The sequence below is a fragment of the Prinia subflava genome, chromosome 22, assembly GCF_021018805.1.
Source record: "Prinia subflava isolate CZ2003 ecotype Zambia chromosome 22, Cam_Psub_1.2, whole genome shotgun sequence".
In the NCBI taxonomy this organism is placed as follows: domain Eukaryota; kingdom Metazoa; phylum Chordata; class Aves; order Passeriformes; family Cisticolidae; genus Prinia; species Prinia subflava.
Window position 1 is genome coordinate 2,545,446 of NC_086268.1, and position 17,260 is coordinate 2,562,705.

At 50.1% G+C, this 17,260-nt stretch overlaps 1 protein-coding gene across 2 annotated transcripts in view; it reads left to right on the forward strand.

The window, feature by feature from the left end:
- Positions 1–2,200: 2,200 nt before the first annotated feature.
- Positions 2,201–17,260, forward strand: part of GRIK4 (glutamate ionotropic receptor kainate type subunit 4) — a 121,632-nt gene continuing 106,572 nt past the window's right edge. Inside the window, exon 1 of one of the 2 annotated variants that reach the window (XM_063417989.1) lies at positions 2,201–2,918. In XM_063417989.1, the coding sequence (XP_063274059.1) occupies positions 2,837–2,918 (82 nt within the window). In that variant the 5' untranslated portion in view covers positions 2,201–2,836. The remainder of the gene's footprint in view (positions 2,919–17,260) is intronic. The other variant, XM_063417990.1, reaches the window with a different exon arrangement.

Genomic DNA, 17,260 nt, shown 5'->3' on the forward strand with positions numbered 1-17,260 from the left:
CTGCTTCTCAGGGATGTCTTCTTTATCTCTGTGGCAGCTTCAGCAGAGGAGTTTTTTGGGGGGGGTTTCTTGCAGTGATTTAACATTTTATTCTGCCTTTTGGCTTTTTGCTCTACTGTCTAAGAATTTTTCTGCAGGAATCTCCAAATAGCAGGACGCTGTGGTGATAGCAGTGAAGAACAGCACCAGCTCACACAGTCATTAAAAATGTATCAGCAGTTTCAGAAGCAACTTGCTCCCTCTCGGAGGCAAATCGTCCATAATTCTGCTTGGTATTTAGAGACTTTTATCTCCAGAGAGAACACAAAACTCTCCGGTATAGCCCTGATTTATTTTATTCTCTTGAATTTCCAGAGCTGAAAAATGGGAAAAAGAAAGGGGGAGGGGGGGTTTAGCAGGAAAAAAATTCTACATTTGTGGTGCAGGCAGGGGTCAGCTCGTGATCCAGCAGCAGCTTCTCAGCAAGGCACCTCCCACCCTGAACTCTTTCCCAGCCATCCCACTCTTTTTTTGGGGGAGCAGATTGGGAATGCTCCACAGGCAGCTGTCCATCAAGCAGGCTGCTGTCAGGAGAGGAGAGAGGAGCCACTGAAGCAGGAGCTGTGAATGCACACAGCTCCTGACACGTTCTCGCTGGGAACTTCAGCAGGGGAAGTTGGTTTGATTTATTTTCAGCCAGCTGAGGATGAGTCTGGGATAAGTCATCTTCACAGGCACGAGAATTAGTGCCACAAGCTGCTAAGCAGCTTTGTCTCTCTGGGGTTTTCTTGGCTTTCTGACGTTCTGTATTTGTGTTGCACGAAGGAAAGTTGTCCTCCTGCCCTGGAGGAGCGGAATTTGGAGTGGAATTCCGCTCTGAGTGGAATTTGGAGTGGAATTCCGCACTGAGTGGAATTTGGAGTGGAAGCCCCAGCTGCAGCCACGGTTCTGTGGTGCACCTGGGTGGAACTCCTGTTTTACAGCATCTCCTGGGGAAATGAGGGACAGGCAGATGCATTTTGCAGCTGGAAGGGAGCTTGGGAGGGTGACAAAAAGGCAAAATTTGCTCAAAAAGGCAAAATTAATGTGCAGTGAGGGCGTCTGAGCTGTGCTCACCACCCTTTTTTGTGCCTGAATTTCGGGAGGAGGCAGCAAGAGGGGACTGGGCAGGTGCTGAGGGCATCCTGCTGCTTTGTCAGTACCCTGGAAAGTTTGGAAATAGCTGCCTAAAAATGCTCAAATGATCCATTGTTCCCCAATCTGGCTGTGCTGCTGCCAGCGCTTCTAAGAAACAGATTTCCCACGTGCTTCACCTTTTAGGGCTTCTCTTCCCCAGGAATCACTCTGGAATTCCCACTGAAAACAGGGAGAAAAGGAGAAAAAATGGAGAAAATTGCTGTTTGCTCTTCACAGGGGCGGCTCACGATTTTCCAGGTGGTTTTTGGGGAGTTTCTGGCTTTCCAAAACGGGTTGAGAGCACTGAAATCGGGATGCTCTTCCCAGACTGGCAGCTGAGCATGGGATCCCCTCAATTTTCTGGGATTTGGGGGACAGGAGGGAGAGCTGGAGGTGGGAGCTTCCCAAGGGAAGCGTGATCCAGGAATGGCTCAAACCCCAGGGACTGCAGATGTCCCTGGATTTTTTTTATTTCTGTGGCCCTGTCTTTGCATTTCCCCTCTGTGAAAGGGGATGGTCCCTGTGGAGAGTGCTGAGATAAGCTGGAGGAAGTCTTAAATGTAATCTAAAAATAGATTAATTGGAAAATTGCAAGTAAAAGGCTGTGCCTTGCTCAGACAAAACTCCTGGTAACTTCAAAGGCAGATTAAAGACTTTGCCTGTGTCAGGACTTCAGTGTTTGGCCCAAGAAGGAGACAAATGGAAGAGGCTGAGAATGTTTGCCAGCAAGCTGGAGAAGGGAGAGATAAGGTAACAGATGAAACACTCAAAGTCAGCATTTAAGGACATTGCTGCCTGTGGAGATAATTTTATCAACTCCAGAGACAACCTTTTTTTGGGATTTTTTTTTCCTCTATGAAGTAAAATCTGCCCTTTATGAAGCTGTTTAAAATGGTATTTGTTACAAATTTGATTAGCTGTGCTGCAGGAGCCTGCTGTGGGGCAGCCAGTGCCAGTATCCGTGCTGATGATGAGTTTGTGGATTTTCCATCCCCTGCCCTTCATTTTGGTGCTGTTTTGACTTTGGAATTTGGGCCTCTGTGTGGTTGGGTGGTGAGACCTCATGTGAGGACAGAGATGCTCTTGGTCTTGTGCTGAATCCTCTTCTTGAAAGGGAGGGAAGGAGGTGACTGGAATTGTGTTGAGGAATTGGTTCCTAGTTTGGTGAGGCTCGAGTGACTTCTGCCTCCTAAACCCTTCCCTCAAATGATGTTTTGCTGCGAGAATGTTTTTTTCCCATCCTAAAATCAGAAGTCAGTATTATATAATGAGTCGCAGGCTGCTCTGAGTGGAAAGAGAAAGGGGGGTGGGGTGGGTGAGAATGGAAGTCAGAGATGTGACTCAATATTGATTTCCACTTGTTTTTTGTTGAAACTCTGAAAATGCCAAAATGAAATATTTGGACTTTTCCTCGCCGTTCCTTCCCTTTTAATTTATTTTATTCCTTTTTTTTTTTTTTTCCCAAGGATCTCTCTGCCCAGTTTGATTCCAATCCCTGAATAATTCATAGTCCGTAAATAGCTTCCTCCTCCCCGGGTAAATAGAGCCTTTGTCTCCGGTGCTGGGCGAGCTGAGGGTGCTGCTGGGGCAGAGCAGAGGCGCTCACGGCCGTGTTTTGTGTCTCCCTGCAGAGTTATGTCATGCCCAGACCACCGCAGGGCTCCATGAGGATTTATGGAAGATGCTCCGTGTCTTGGCGCCTCTGGTGCTCCTTCTGCTGTGGCTGATGAGGATCTGGGCCAGCCCCCATTCCCTGAGGATTGGTGAGTGCTCACCTGGCTGGGGTCCGGGTTCTTCCAGCTCCGGAGGGGATTCCTGGAGGGGGAAATCCTCCCTGCCCTGCCGGGGTGTCCCTGGTCAGGTCAAAGTCAAAGGTTCTCTCCGTCCTCTTGGGAGAGAAGAGCAGCTCCTGGTGAGTGGAGCTCCCCTCCCCGCATTTTGGGAATGTTCTGGCTCGAGTTTGTGGGTGAAATCCAGTTCATGGTGAGCTGGCACTTGCTGAAGCTCCTCCCCATATTTTGGGAATGTTCTCTTTCCTCTTGTACATTCCTCTTGTAAATGAAGTGCAGTTTATGGTGAGTTTACACATTGAACTCCTCCTTGCATTTGGGGAATGTTCTCTCCTTTCTTTTATCAATGAAATGCAGTTCATGGTGAGCTGGCACACTTGCTGAAGCTCCTCCCTGCATTTTGGGAATGTTCTCTACTTCCTTTTATCAATGAAATGGAGTTTATGGTGAGTTTACACACTGAACTCCTCCTTGCATTTTGGGAATGTTCTCTCCTTCCTCTTGTAAATTAAATTAGTTTGTGGTGAGTTGACACACTTCTGAAATTCCTCCGTGCATTTTGGGAGTATCCTCTAATTCCTTTTATCAATGAACTGCAGTTTATGGTGAGTGGACACACTGAGCTCCTCCCTGCATTTTGGGACTGTTCTCTCTTGTTTGTGAATGAAATGCAGTTCATGGTGAGCTGGCACACTTGCTGAAGCTCCTCCCTGCATTTTGGGAATGTTCTCCTTCCTCATGTAAATTAAATTAGTTTGTGGTGAGTTGACACAGTTGCTGAGCTCCTCCCTGCATTTTGGGACTGTTCTGTACTTCCTTTTATCAATGAAATGGAGTTTATGGTGAGTTTACACATTGAACTCCTCCCTGCATTTGGGGAATGTTCTCTCCTTCCTCTTGTAAATTAAATTAGTTTGTGGTGAGTTGACACAGTTGCTGAAATTCCTCCGTGCATTTTGGGAATATCCTCTAATTCCTTTTATCAATGAACTGCAGTTTATGGTGAGTGGACACACTGAGCTCCTCCCTGCATTTTGGGACTGTTCTCTCTAGTTTGTGAATGAAATGCAGTTCATGGTGAGCTGGCACACTTGCTGAAGCTCCTCCCTGCATTTTGGGAGGGTTGTACATTCCTCTTTTGAATGAAATGCAGTTTATGGTGAATTTCCATATTTGTGTTGGATTTCATGGTGCTGATGTTGCTCTTCCTGTGTGAATTCAAAGAGGGAACTAAACTCACCCCCTGCATGTCCCAGCCTCTCCTAAACTCCAGATAAAATGAATTATTTCTCTGTCACAAATATATTTGCCCTCCATCGATGAGCAAGGGGTGCCCGAGCCCATCCTGCCCCCAGTGCAAGGGTGCCCCAAGAGCTGTGAGAACCCCAAAATCCCCTTTGCAGGGAAGCCCCAGGAATTCAGGAACTCCTTTGGGCTGTGTGAAAAAGCCTTCAGGGAGAGGCACCATCCTTTTCCCTGGCTGCCCGTGGGGATTAGGGAGCAGAAACACATCCAGAATCCTGGTAATGGAATCACCTCCCAGAACTGACACTTTGCTGTGTTGTTTGGAGAGGAAGCTGCTTCCCCTGCTCCCTTTATTAACTATTTGTTGCAGATAAGCAGCTCATCCATTCCTGTCCCCATTTGCAACTTCCACAGGTGACACACTTGAAGTAAAATTACCTCTCCCCTCTGCTAGTGGAGCATGAGGCAGCTCAAGAAATATGTGGAGGGAGGGTGTGAGCTGGCAGGAGCCTGGGAAGGGTGGCGGGGTGTTTTATGTCCCTGGAATCCCTGATTCATGTGGAGCGCTCCCTGCACGCTCCCGGCTCTGCTGCCTGCATTTCACCTTGATGGGCACATCCTCCACTCCAGCCAGCAGGCAGGGATGGGGATGGAAGGGGAATTACCAGGATGCTGGAGGTGAAAATCCTTCGTTTTGCTTCGTGTCTCGTCTTTCTGGGGAGTTCTGTGGGGTTTTTTGGGAGTGTGGAAAAATAGGGGAGCTCCCCTGAGAGCACAGAGCTGGGGATTTCTATTTTTTTCCCCCCTCCCCAGAGTGAAAGGTGAAGGTGTTTGAGTCCTGGCACGGTGATTTTCAGCTCTCCAGGACTGGGAACTTAAATCTGAGCTGCAGTTTCCAGGTGGGAACAGCAGCTGCCTCCCAGCTTGGTTTGGTTTGGGGGGTTTGATGAGCGTTGTTCCTTCAAGCCACAGTTTCATTTTTACGGCGCCTCCAACAAAAAAGTTAATAAAAATAAAGTGCAGAATAAAAAGAGGGGGAAAAATATTACCAGCAGCCCTGAAATCATTCCCAAATGCATGCTTTTGGCAAGGCAGGGAGATATGGTATCTAGCAACATAAATCAATACTCTGCATAAGAAAGGAAAAACAGACCAGCAAGAACATTTAAATATTCAAAGGAAATGCGAGCAAACGTTTAAAACAATCCTGAAAACCATCTGATGAGGGGCTGCTGGGATGCACAGGGATGTGATCAGCAATGGGAGGTGAGCTGGGCAGTGTCAGGGTGGGCTCTTCACCAGGAAAAAAGAGATTATTCCCCTCAGCTCTTGGCTTCCAGGCAGGAGGAAACACGGTGCTGCTGAGTCAGGGACACTTGGCTTGTGAACCGAGCCCTGAGCTTCCCTGCTGCTGCTTTTTGGGGTTTTTTTGGGTGGATCTTGGCCCTGGCAGCCCTCAGTGGAGTGGAGAGGCAGCAGATTGCTTCATCTCTGAGCACACCGTGAATTTCTGCTGGCCTGGACAGGACCCACGGCCAGTGTTGCATTGCAGTGAGCTCGAGAGGCATCGTCTGTGCAAGAAATCGAGCACAATGTGGGCTACAGGGTGACCTTCCCCGTGCCTTTGGCTGCAGAGGAGCAGCCTGGAGGCTCCTGAACGCTCTATTTCTCTCCTTGACACACAGAGGGGGAAAAGTCATCAGTGCAGACCTGTTCTTTCAGCCTTAAATTGTTCCTTCCTTTCTGATGCAGAAAATCTCCTCGTTCCTATTATTTCTGGGGACTGTGGTGGGGGAATCCAGGTTTTAAAGCTTTATCCGAAGTGGTGATGTTTTGCTGAGAGTGCCTTTTGTCACTCAGTTCCCTGCTCTGTCTGGGTGAATTATGATCTCTGTGGACCTCAAAAAGCTGGGTGTGATCAGGGAGGGAAGGAGCAGGCAGGGATGGGAGTGAAGGAATTGCCTGCAGGCAGCCTGGAGCCCTTGGAAGAACCAGTGCAGGGCCTCCCAAAATATCCTGGGACCTCTTGCAGAGGTTGTGTTGCATCCAGGCACCCCAAAAACCAAAAGCCATCAGCTCCCTGCTGCCCTCCAGGGTCGCATCTCCCCTGGCCCTGCCTTCCTGCAGCACTCAGCGTGTGTGGGAGCAGTTCTGGGTTTGTTTTTCGCCTGTTCACTCATGCTCAAGGAAGTGTCAGGAAATTTGCCTGAGTTATTTACTGGGTTATTTACTCAGCCTCACCGAGCAGAGCCCTAAATTGGCATTCTCTGATTTGATTCATTGGGTGTGCTAAAGAAGCTCGTTTAAAATTCATACCCCGGCCAAAATTGTGGTTTATCCGTGGAATTGCCCTCACCAGGAGCAGGATCAGGAGCCCTGACGCAGGATCTGCTGACAAACCCCTTGCAAGGCCTCCTGTAGCCTTTCAGGATTGCCTCTGCCCATGAAAATCCCTTCCCTGCCTCTTTCTCCCAGCTCTGCAAACTTTACACAGTAGTTCCAGCATTTCAGGATGTTTTTTGGGGTGAAACTCGACGTTTTCCTGCCCCATACCCAGTGCATCCCCCTCTGGCTCAGCTGTCCTTTCTGTGCTTTGTGGTTTCATCCCCCAGAGCAGCAGTTTGTGGTTCAGGTCCTCATGAGCCCCACGCTGATGATGGAAGTGTCACTCTGGGTACTTTGTCCTTGTTTCTAGGCATGGTTCCAAAATTCTGGAGTGCCTGAAGGGCTGGGAATCTGCTCTGGTGGTGGAATCACAGAATCATGGAATGGTTTAGGTTGGTTTGAAGATCCAGTTCCACTCCCCACACCTCCCACTGTCCCAGGCTGCTCCAAGCCCTGTCCAACCTGGCCTTGGGCACTTCCAGGGATCCAGGGGCAGCCACAGCTGCTCTGGGCATCCTGTGCTGGGGCCTCATCACCTTCACAGGGAACAATTCTTTCCTAATATCCAATCTAGACCCACTCTTTTTGAGTTTTAGTCCATTCCCCCTCATCCTGTCACTCCTAGCCCTTGTAAGAAGTCCCTCTCCATCTTTCCTGCAGCTCCTTCAGGCACTGGAGGGCTGCAGTTGAGGTCACCCCAAATCCTCTCTTCTCCAGGCTGAACAATCCAAATTCTCTCAGCTTTTCACGTCAAGAAAATGCTCTTGGGGATCCCCCGGAGCTGTGGGGAGCCCCTGGCGTTCAGCTTTGAGTGCTGGAGGAGGTGGGAAGGGGCAGAGTGGGGCTTTTCCTGCATCTCTGTGGTTGTGTGGTGCCCTTTATTCGTCCCTCTGTCACCCGTGGGTGGCAGAGCATCGTTTGTAGGGCCCTGAATCCCCGTGAATCACCCTCCTGAGGGGTTTGGGGTACACTCAGCCACTTCTTCAGTGAGTGAAGGCCCCAGAGCTGCCCTGGTGGGTGAAATTTGTCCATAGGTCTGAGCTGGAGGGCTGAAGCAAGGGAAAAACGAGCACTAAAGACTGGTGAGGTAAAAATGAAGGAAACCAGCCATGGAAATGTGGATAGCTTAGTTCAGCTCCCTCAGGACACGCAGGATCCTCCTGCAGGCACTGCAGGGAAGATCCCACAAGGCAGAATTAGCATTTTAAAGGGTGCTGGTGGCTCTGATGGTGAAGATGCAGCCAGGGAAGGAGGACGCTGATGTCAGCAGGTACCGAATTCTCCCTCGCAGGTGTCAGGATGGGGGGAGAAGCCCATCTGTGCCTCTCACTGCAGGCAGGGTGGCTCTGTGGCAGATTTTGTGCCATCCCCAGCTCCCCACCTCCTGTTTGCAGCTGGCTCACACAGCTGGGAGCTCCTCTTCTCCCTCCTGCTGGAAACATCTCACACACACAGAGCACAAACTCCTCTCCTGGTGTAGCTCTGCCTTCCCCAAGCCCTTTGTGGATGGCGCTGATGGGGTGGGAGGTGTAGTTATTGGGATGCAATATTAATATTTCCCTCCAGTATTAAAAGGAGCCAGTTAAGTTCATTAAAGCGAAGTAGGTTTGTAGCTATTCATCATTTGCTTCTGGGGAGAGGTACAGAAAAATACAATATTCATCTGCTATGTGCTCTTTTAATTTTGTTCTGATTATTCTTCTTGGAGAGTGATGTCTTATTTATGGGTTTTGAGTTACGTGCATAAATAGTTTCTTTTTAAAAAAATCACCTGCACAGATGCCAGGCCCTTCAGCAAAGCCTCATTTAGAGTGAATCACAAATGGTTTGGGTTGGAAGGATTTTAGAGATTAACAAGTTCCAACCCCCTGACAGGGACAGGGACATCTTCCACTGGATCTGGTTGCTCCAAGCCTGGTCTTGGACTCTTACAGCATCCAGGGGCAGCCACAGCTTGTCTGGGCTGATGTTATCCTTGGATTCTCTGCAGTTCTCCCCGGGTGTTCCATTCCTGTGGTCCAGCACTGGCAGCCCCTGCCCCATCCCCTTTACCCTCCCTGTCCTGAGCGGTCTCGTTAAGGCGACTCATCCACGGAGGCTGCTCAAGGGTAAAATGAGATGGATTTTTTCACAAAAAGGCAACTGAAACTGTTCAAAGAGGGGCTGGTGGCTGGTGCAGTCACTCATGCACCCTGCTTTTCTCTGGGATGATCTGGTGAAAGGTGTTTTTCTGAAAGCTGGGCAGGGTGTTGCGGCTCAGCTGAGGCCGGCGGTGGGCGCGGGGCGCTCTGGGCGTGCAGGCAGGAGATTTCCACGCTATTCCCACTCAAACCTGCAGCTCCAGCTTTTCCTGGGGCTGTGCTCAGCACCCTGGCAGCCTGCAGAGGCTGGAGGCTCCTCAGCACCGTGGAAGTGTGAGGGAAAACTGCGGGAGGAGCGCGAGCGCTTCCGAGCGGGAACCGCGACCAGCGGGGCATGGGAATCCCGAGGGATGCAGGAACCCCGAGGGATGCACAGACCCTGCACCCCTGCTTGGATTTGGTTTTCAGCAGTGGGAGAAGCCTTTCTGGCAGATCAACAGGCCTGGGTACCAAAAAGGGGAGGATTGATGGCTGCCTGCACCGCCGAGGGTTTTTACACAGATTTTGCGCGGTCGAGGTTGGAGGGGTTCGGCTTAAAAATCAAATGAGCCTCATCCTGCAGGGGAACTCCATGGGGAAAAAAAAGAGGGGTTTGGGCAGAGTTTGGAAACTCCATGGAAAAAAGAGGATTGGTGGAGAGTAGGGAAATTCTATGGGAATAAAGAGGATTGGTGCAGAGTAGGGAAACTATGGGAAAAAAGATGGGATTTGGGGCAGAGTTTGGAAACTCCACAGGAAGAAAGAGGGGGTTGGTGCAGAGTTTGCAAAGTCTATGGGAAAAAAAGAGAGGATTGGTGCAGAGTAGGGAAATTCTGTGGGAAAAAAAAGAGAGAATTTGGTGCAGAGTAGGGAAATTCTATGGGGAAAAAAAAAGAGGATTGGTGGAGAGTAGGGAAATTCCATGGGAATAAAGAGAATTGGTGCAGAGTAGGGAAATTCCATGGAAAAAAGAGGATTGGTGCAGAGTAGGGAAATTATGGGAAAAAAGAGGGGATTGGTGCAGAGTTTGCAAACTCCATGGGAAAAAAAGAGAGGATTGGCGCAGAGTAGGGAAATTCTGTGGGAAAAAAGAGAGGATTGGTGCAGAGTAGACAAACTCCATGGAAATACAAGAGGGATTTGGTGCAGAGCAGAGTGAGCTGCCCTGCAAGGGGAAGGTGTCCAGGCATCAGGCAGATCATGCCCCTTGCCTGGCGTGGGAGGGCTCTGCCTCTCTCCCGGGCTGCAGCTTTGCCACATAAAACATAATGAGCTCCTCGTCTCCAGCAGAGGAATCCAGCACTATAATAATATGAATAATAAATAATAAGCAGATTTATATTTTACATCAGTGCCACAGGGCACAGAGTGAGGAGGGACGGGGAGTCAGCCAGACAGATCATCTCTTTCCACCTTTTGCACCTCTGTGGCAGAGTTATTTTTCCTGATCTGTTCCTATTCATTAATGTCCGAGAGGCAGGTTATATTATCCACCCCAGGAGGCCTTTAAGCTTTGTTTTGATTCATTATATATCCACATCCATATTATATAGATATAGATCTCTCTGTGCAGAGCAGCTGGATGGGGAAAGCGGCTGGTAGTTATGGAAAAGAGCCACGTTACTTAAGCAGCAAATCAACGTTCTATTTCTTCACTCTCTTGTTTATTGAAAGCCATTTAGCCACCAGCATGGGGGAAGCTGTGGTGCCCCTGGGCACAGCAGCAGCTGCTGCCCTGGCCTGTGTGGCTTTGTGGATTTGGAAGGTGACTGGCGTGGAAGCAGGTGCTAATTCAACAGGAAAAGGGAATTTTAAGGAGAGGAGCCAGGGAGAGAGGGGTTGGTCAGTGGAAAGGTGACATTTATCTCTTCCAGGCACAGTCCTGAGCTGTGGCAGGGTGACTGAGGACAGGCGTGGAGAGGTGCATGTGCAGAATTTGGTATCAAAGGTCTGGTTTTCTACATTTGTTCCTGAATATTAAACATTCTCCCGGAGCCGAGGATCAGGATCTGAGAGTCATGTAACTTGTTTTATATCTAAATACTGTTCCTGCCCCTGGGCAGCACTTTGTGTATTTAGCTGCTGAGCCACTTCTAATACAGATCTTTTTGCTTCACACAGAGGAAGCTACTGATAGCGAGATCTACTCTGCAATTTCTTTCATTATTTTTTCACATATCTATATGAATAAAAGTCAATTACATGAATGAAAGATCCTTGGTTGCCTGCCTAAACAGCTGCCAAAATGAATTCCAACCCGGAGCCAAACTCAGCAAAGCTGGAATTTCTGCAGAGAGCTCCAGTGTGGCGTGAGATGGGATTGTGCAGGAGGCTGCATTACAGATTCCTGCTGCCCAGCCCCATCCGTGTGGGCAGCCAGCAGGGATGGATTTCACTGCTCTGCAGGGCTGGGTTTAATCTCCTCCTCAGAGCCGTGCTGGGGTGAGAGCCACCACCCTGCCTGGCAGCTGTTGGCACCCAGAGCTTGGTGCCAGCCTCGGTGGCACCTGGAGCTCCAAATCCCTTCCTCCCAATTAACGTGTGAGTAAGGAATCAGCTGGAGTGAGCAGGAGAATTTTGGGGATGTGGGCAGGAGCTGGGTGGAGTTAGAAAATCTGGATAAGCACAGAGGGGAGGCAGATCCTCCACAGAGGCAGGAGCAGTGCTGGGAATGACTCCTGAGGATGGGGCACCTCTGGGTGCCAGGCTGAAGGACATGCTCCCTGTTTTTAGGGAAATGCAGGTCTGCAGTGGCCACCATGTGGCTTGAAGGTCCTTCCCAGGCAGTGAGGGGGAGGAGAGCCTTGCAGATTTTAGGTAGGTGCCAAATTTCCTCAAGCTGAGTTGAGATAAAGCTGAATTTGTCACCTGGGAGCTGTTGGAGGAACTTTTGGATGTTGGAAACTTTCTGGGAAGGGCAGGGAGAGGATGGCAGATGGGAGAGGGAGGACAAAAAGCCACTCGAGCTCCAGCCTGCCAGAGCAGAGCTGAGCTCCCCACCCTGGGAGTGCAGGGAAGGGTTTCTTTGTGCTCCAATCCTCCTGCTCAGGGTTTATCCCTCCTGCTCCGTTACTCTTCGTCCTTGCTCTGTGGATGGGTGGGTGCAAGCTCAGGAGCTCTCCAGGCTGCCACATGCCCAGAGCTGAGCTCAGCGAGGTGTTCAAGCCCTCGTGCCGAGCTTTAGGCACTGCAGGGCTGCTGGGCAACCTTCCCAGGAGAGGAGCTTTGACCTAGCAGGGCGTTTATCTCGAGTGCCCCTCTGCAGCTAATTGCTGCTGGCTCCGTGTCAGAGGAACACGGCCCCTGAGAGGCTCAAATCCCGAATTGCCCTGGCTGGGATTCAGCAGCTCCCACTCTCCACATCCAGGTGTTAGGAACTTGGAAAAATCCCAATCCCAGAAGCGTCAGCGAGCTGCTGACAAAGCAGGGGGAGTGCTGGGTCCTGTCCTTGCCTTGCTCCCAGCTTTGTGCTCCTCTTCCTGCTCCTCTCCCTCGCAGAGACCTCACTGTGGTGAGATCAAAGCTGAAAAAAAACCCCAAAAAACAAACACTGAATGGAGCTTCATGTGAAAGGGATGGCTGAATGTCAATGCTGCCGTCGAAGCCAATTTGGGAGCTGGAAAGTGCTAAAAGAATTAAGATTGTTAAATGGAAATAATTCTACTTGGTTGAGATAAAGTAGGGTTTAAATGAGTGAAATTATCAGTGGATTACCCTTGTTAGAGCACTGCTTTATTTAATAAACCGGGTTTTAATCTGCTGCGAGCATTCCTGAAGGGAAAGCTCAGCCTGTGGAGGTGCCAGGATGTGAGGGAGGGGAAGGACCAGCTGTGCCATCATCCCTTAGAACGGAGCACCAGGAGCAAGAATCTGCCCAGCAGTGCTTTGTGCTTCCACAAGGATCTCCTTCCCTGCTTTACAAGTGGGTCGATCTTCGATGGAGCTTGTCCTGCTGGCAGAATCGGGGTGGGGTCACCTCTGGGTCCCTCGTGTCCCTGGGGAGCATTTTTGGAGCAGGATGCAGTGCTGCATCCTCTGTGGGCTAAATGGAAGCACTCAGAGCTCCCCTGCAGCCCCTGGCAAGGAGGGATGCAGGGTAGCAGCCTCTTGCTGCATTTAGGGAGGAGTGAAAATGCTGGGAAACCTCAGAGTGCTGCAGTTTGACCCAAAGAGAGAGAGTGTACTAATTATTAATGAGCACTGATTAGCTGCTGCTGCAGGGGCAGAGCTGTCACAGAAGAGCAGCCAGTGCTTTGGGCCAGCTTTACCTGGCCACCTGACTTCATGCAGATGTCACCTGTCACCTCTCATGTGCTCCTGACCCATCTCTCTGTAAAGCAGAGCTGCTCCAGATGCTTCCAGAATTGCCTGTGGAGGGAAGGACCTGGTTTCTCTCAGCACTCTGGGGATTCTGCTCTTGGCTGCTGGAGCTCTGGGCCTGGAGGTGACAATTCCTGGCCCAGGGGGAGCTTCTGGTACAGGGGACAAAAGCACAGGGAGGGGTGAGGCTTGATTTTCCTCTTAGTTGTGCAGCCCTGAGGTTTCAGAACATCTCGTGTGCTTTACTTGGAGGATTTGTGGATTTTCATTCTTTTTTACAGTCAGTTTTGAGAGAGAGATCAAATTTTGAGTGGGTTGGGAGGCTCAGGTGAGATGCAGGAACCCAGGATCAAATTCCAGCCTTGGGGTAACCAGGCTGTGGCTAACCCACCTGGATTATGTTCAGTGGAGTCAGTCCTCTGTAAATATCCCATTTTTGGTAGCCTGGTTGTTGCCAGAGGGGCTGATAAAGCTGGCTACAGGCAGAGCTGAGCCCAGGCTGGGGTTTTATCTCCTTTCCTGGCCTTGTCCAGTAACCTGGTCTCTATAAATGCTGGAAGTTCTTGCATCTCAAGCAGCTGCAGTTGTGTTCAGGGGGGAATTCAGAGCTGGAAGAAGGCGAGGAAGGGGCTCTGTGTCCCCACTCTTGCTGGAGGGATTGCTGAATCCCCAGTGCAGCCTCCTCTGGGCTGTTCCCTCTTGTTATTCCACCTTTCCTGTTGCAGAGGTGCAGCCCAGCCTGAGCTCCAGCCCAAGGCTCATCCCACACCAGCTTAAAACTTCTGTGCTGTCCCTGCCAAGCCCAGGGGCCAGTGAGGGCTGGGATGGTGGTGTGGAGTCAGCCTGGCTTGGTCTGAGGATCCCCTCGTCCACCCCAGGCTGCAGCCTCTCCTCTGGAGCCCCCAGGACCTGGCAGGATGGGTGCTCTGGGATCAATCTGTGTGTGCTCCTTGTGGTTTTCAGCACCTGACACCCTCCACTCGTTCCAGATCCGATTCTCAGGAGCTGCACCAGGGCAGGGCTGCCCTGACCTCAGCCCTTCCTTCCCCCTGCACGGAGCTTTCTGTGCTCAGCTGCCCCCTACTCGTCCATATTCCCATTTTTCCAGCAGCAAGTCCATTCTGCTCTTTGCCTTTGGCACTTCAGGACTTTTATTTCCACATCTCTTGCACTGCTTGGCAGTTACAAACCTTTACTATTTATTATCCTTCTGTATCTCCACCCATTTCAGTGGACAGAATATCCACCAGAACATCACACAGAGGGGTTTTTGGCAGTCTTGGCTCACTGGGGGCCCTGCTACAGTGGCAAGAAGAACTTTCATCATTCCAACATGCTCAGAAATCCCAATATCTCAATGATCACGGAAGATAAAGCAAAAAACAGTGAAGTTGGCAAGGAAATACCTCACAGTGCTTGTGCAAATGCAATGTAATACCCACCCCAGAGGCCTCAGGAGCCCCTCTGGGTTTTTTAGGGCCAGGTGAGGCTGCAGTGGCTTTGCCCAAATCTCCAAGTCCCCAGCATGACCAATCTTTGCCATGGGACAGCTCTGGCACTGTGGTTGCCCAGCTTGGCACAACTGAGGAGCATCAGCGTGGTGGGAGATGGTTCTGAGCTGCCCAGCTCCCATTTTGGAGCAGAAATCTCATTTTGCTCAGCTCTGGTTGAAACCCAGCTCTTCCCTCCTGCGTTTAAATCCCATGGAGCATCTCATTAGGAGCAAATGATGCCTCAGGCAAGTGGAGCTGGAGAAAAGTAATCTTTATTAAGCACCCTCAGTGGTCAGAGATGCTTGATGAGCTCCAGAGTTTTATTTGCAGGCAGCTCGGGTTGTTGTTGGGCAGGAAAAGGCTTTGAGCTCCCTCCAGTCCCCATCTCCAGGCTGCTGTTTTCTATTTCTGCCCTCAGCCCCTCCAGCCCTGCAAGCTCTGCTGGCAGAGCTCTCCACACGGAGAGCAGAAAGAGTGGGAAAAGTCAGGGACACGAGGAGGGATTCAAGGAGCCTGCAGCTCGTCCTGAGTCAGACACAGACGCAGATTTCCCTGAAATAAAAGGTATAAAGGACTCCTGGACTGATGTGGCTTTTTGCTGGTGAGCCAGAGGGGGATGGACTGATTTTCATTTCATTTTCATTTCTGAAAAATGAAGCAAGACACGTGGTGTGAGTGAAGGTGCCCACACCTCAGGTGACCCTGGGCTCGTTGGAGGCTCTGCTGCTGCACAGGGTGGGATATTTCCAGAATGAGCTGAAAATGGGGAATCTCTGCTGCCTTTGCTTCTCCTTCTCTCGCAGAATTCCCAGAGAATCTGTGGCTGCCCTTGGAGGTGTCCCAGGCCAGGTTGGAGCACCCTGGGATAGTGGGAGACATCCCTGCCCATGGCAGGGGTGGGATGAGAAGATTTTAAGTTCCTTTCCAACCCAGCCCATTCTGGGATTTCACGGTTTCCTGGCTCCTGCCCTTCTTGAATGACAAACTGCGAGGGATCCGTGGCTGTTTGTTGTCCTGGGGCTGTCAGATTTCATTGTGAGGAAATGAGAAGCATTTTCAGGCATTAGCTGGCAGCACGGAGGGTTTTAGAGTAGCAGTTCATGCCACTGAACAGGCTTTTTGGAAGATGTGTCCTCATGCTTGGAGAATCAATTAACCTCGAAAACATTTGGTGGCTTGGTTTGAAGAACACTGGCACAGAGAATTTCCTCTCCTGCTGCTAAAATCAGCCACCTTCAGCGTGAAGCATGGATGGTTTCTAGCACTGAAAGGTGAAGTGAGAATGAAAAAAAAAAGAGAATAAAGTAACAGCAGAATGCCAGAAGAAATTAAAAAAAAAAAGAAAAAAAATAAGAAAAAAAAATAGAGCATCTCTGTGACTAAAACCCTTCTGAAAACCAGTCATTTGCTGAATATATTTTGTTTTAAATGTCCTGGCTCTGTTCTCTGCTCTTCCCCACCCTCCCCATCTGGAAACCATCCAGCATTATCCGTGCTTGAGGAGGCAGCCCTGGCTGTGTGCTCTGCCCGAGCCAGCACCTTCAGGGAGCTGCAACAGGTCCCTGCTTCTGCTTGGTGGGTCTGGAGCTTTTTTTGGGGAGGGGAAAAGCAAAATGATCTGTGCACAGCAGTGGGGAAGGGCACCCTCACCTGCCCTGCTTGCAGGGTCAGGACAAAAGCTCCTGCACTCCTGGGAGACTCCTGGAGTGTGGAATATCCTCCCTTCCCCGCTGCTTTTATGGATTTCTGTGAGTTAAAGCAGCTTTGGGGAAAAAGTGTTACAATCTCCTTGACCTAAAGTTCTCACCCTGGCAGCATCTTCCTTCCACACTGGGCTCCAGGAGAGGGGATTTTGCTTTCAGCTGCAAAAAGTGAAAAATGCAGTGGGGTTTAATGCAGGCATCGCTGCTTACATCTCTCACCTCCTTCTCCCCTCTGACTCTGGCAGCAAAGCTCAGCCCTGGCTTTTGAGGCATTCTGGATCAAGCATTTCCAGGAGAAACACCAAATTCTGCCTTCCCCTTCTCAGAAAACCATTCCCTGGGTGCTAAATCGGGATGGATTCAGTTAAAAAGCTGAGAATCCAGAAATGTCAAATATTAGCACTGGGTTTGGGTGTTTTTCCAGGCAGGTTATCAACACCTGGGCAGGTGGATTTCTTGTTGCACTGAGAGCAGCAGGGGCTGGGAGCTGTGGTTGTTCTAGAGGGTTCTGGCTGGGTTTTTTTCTGCTTTTTGTAAGCCTGGGCACGCCACACTCATGCTTTAGATTTCAGTCTCAGCTTGCTAATCTGCTTTCTGACCTATAGAAGAAAATAGCTGGTAATTATTTGTTTACTTTGCGCAATTCAACTGTGCAAGAGCTTCCTTAGAAGAGCCAGGCTGGGTGATTAAGAGGGGAGGTTTATTTTATTTTGCTTTAGTTTATTTTGCCTGGCCTGTCTTTTCGTTTGGAAGGGCTGGATTTCTTGGGGGTGGGGGGTGTTTGCCTTTTTTAGGAGGCTTGAACTCCGTGGCTGCTTTAAAGAGTGAAAAATGAAGCAGAGAGGGGCTGTGGGGGGTGAAAAGTCAATTTTTATGTGCTGTGCTGTCAGGGTTTGGGAGATGGGGCTGGCATGAGCACAGCAGTGTCACCCTGATGGATTTGGATGGACTGTAAGGCACAGCTTTGGCTGATTTTCCCCCAAATTATTCCTGAAATTCAGTCTGACCCCATGCTGCACCGCAGTTCTGGGAAAGCAGGAGGGTGCTGA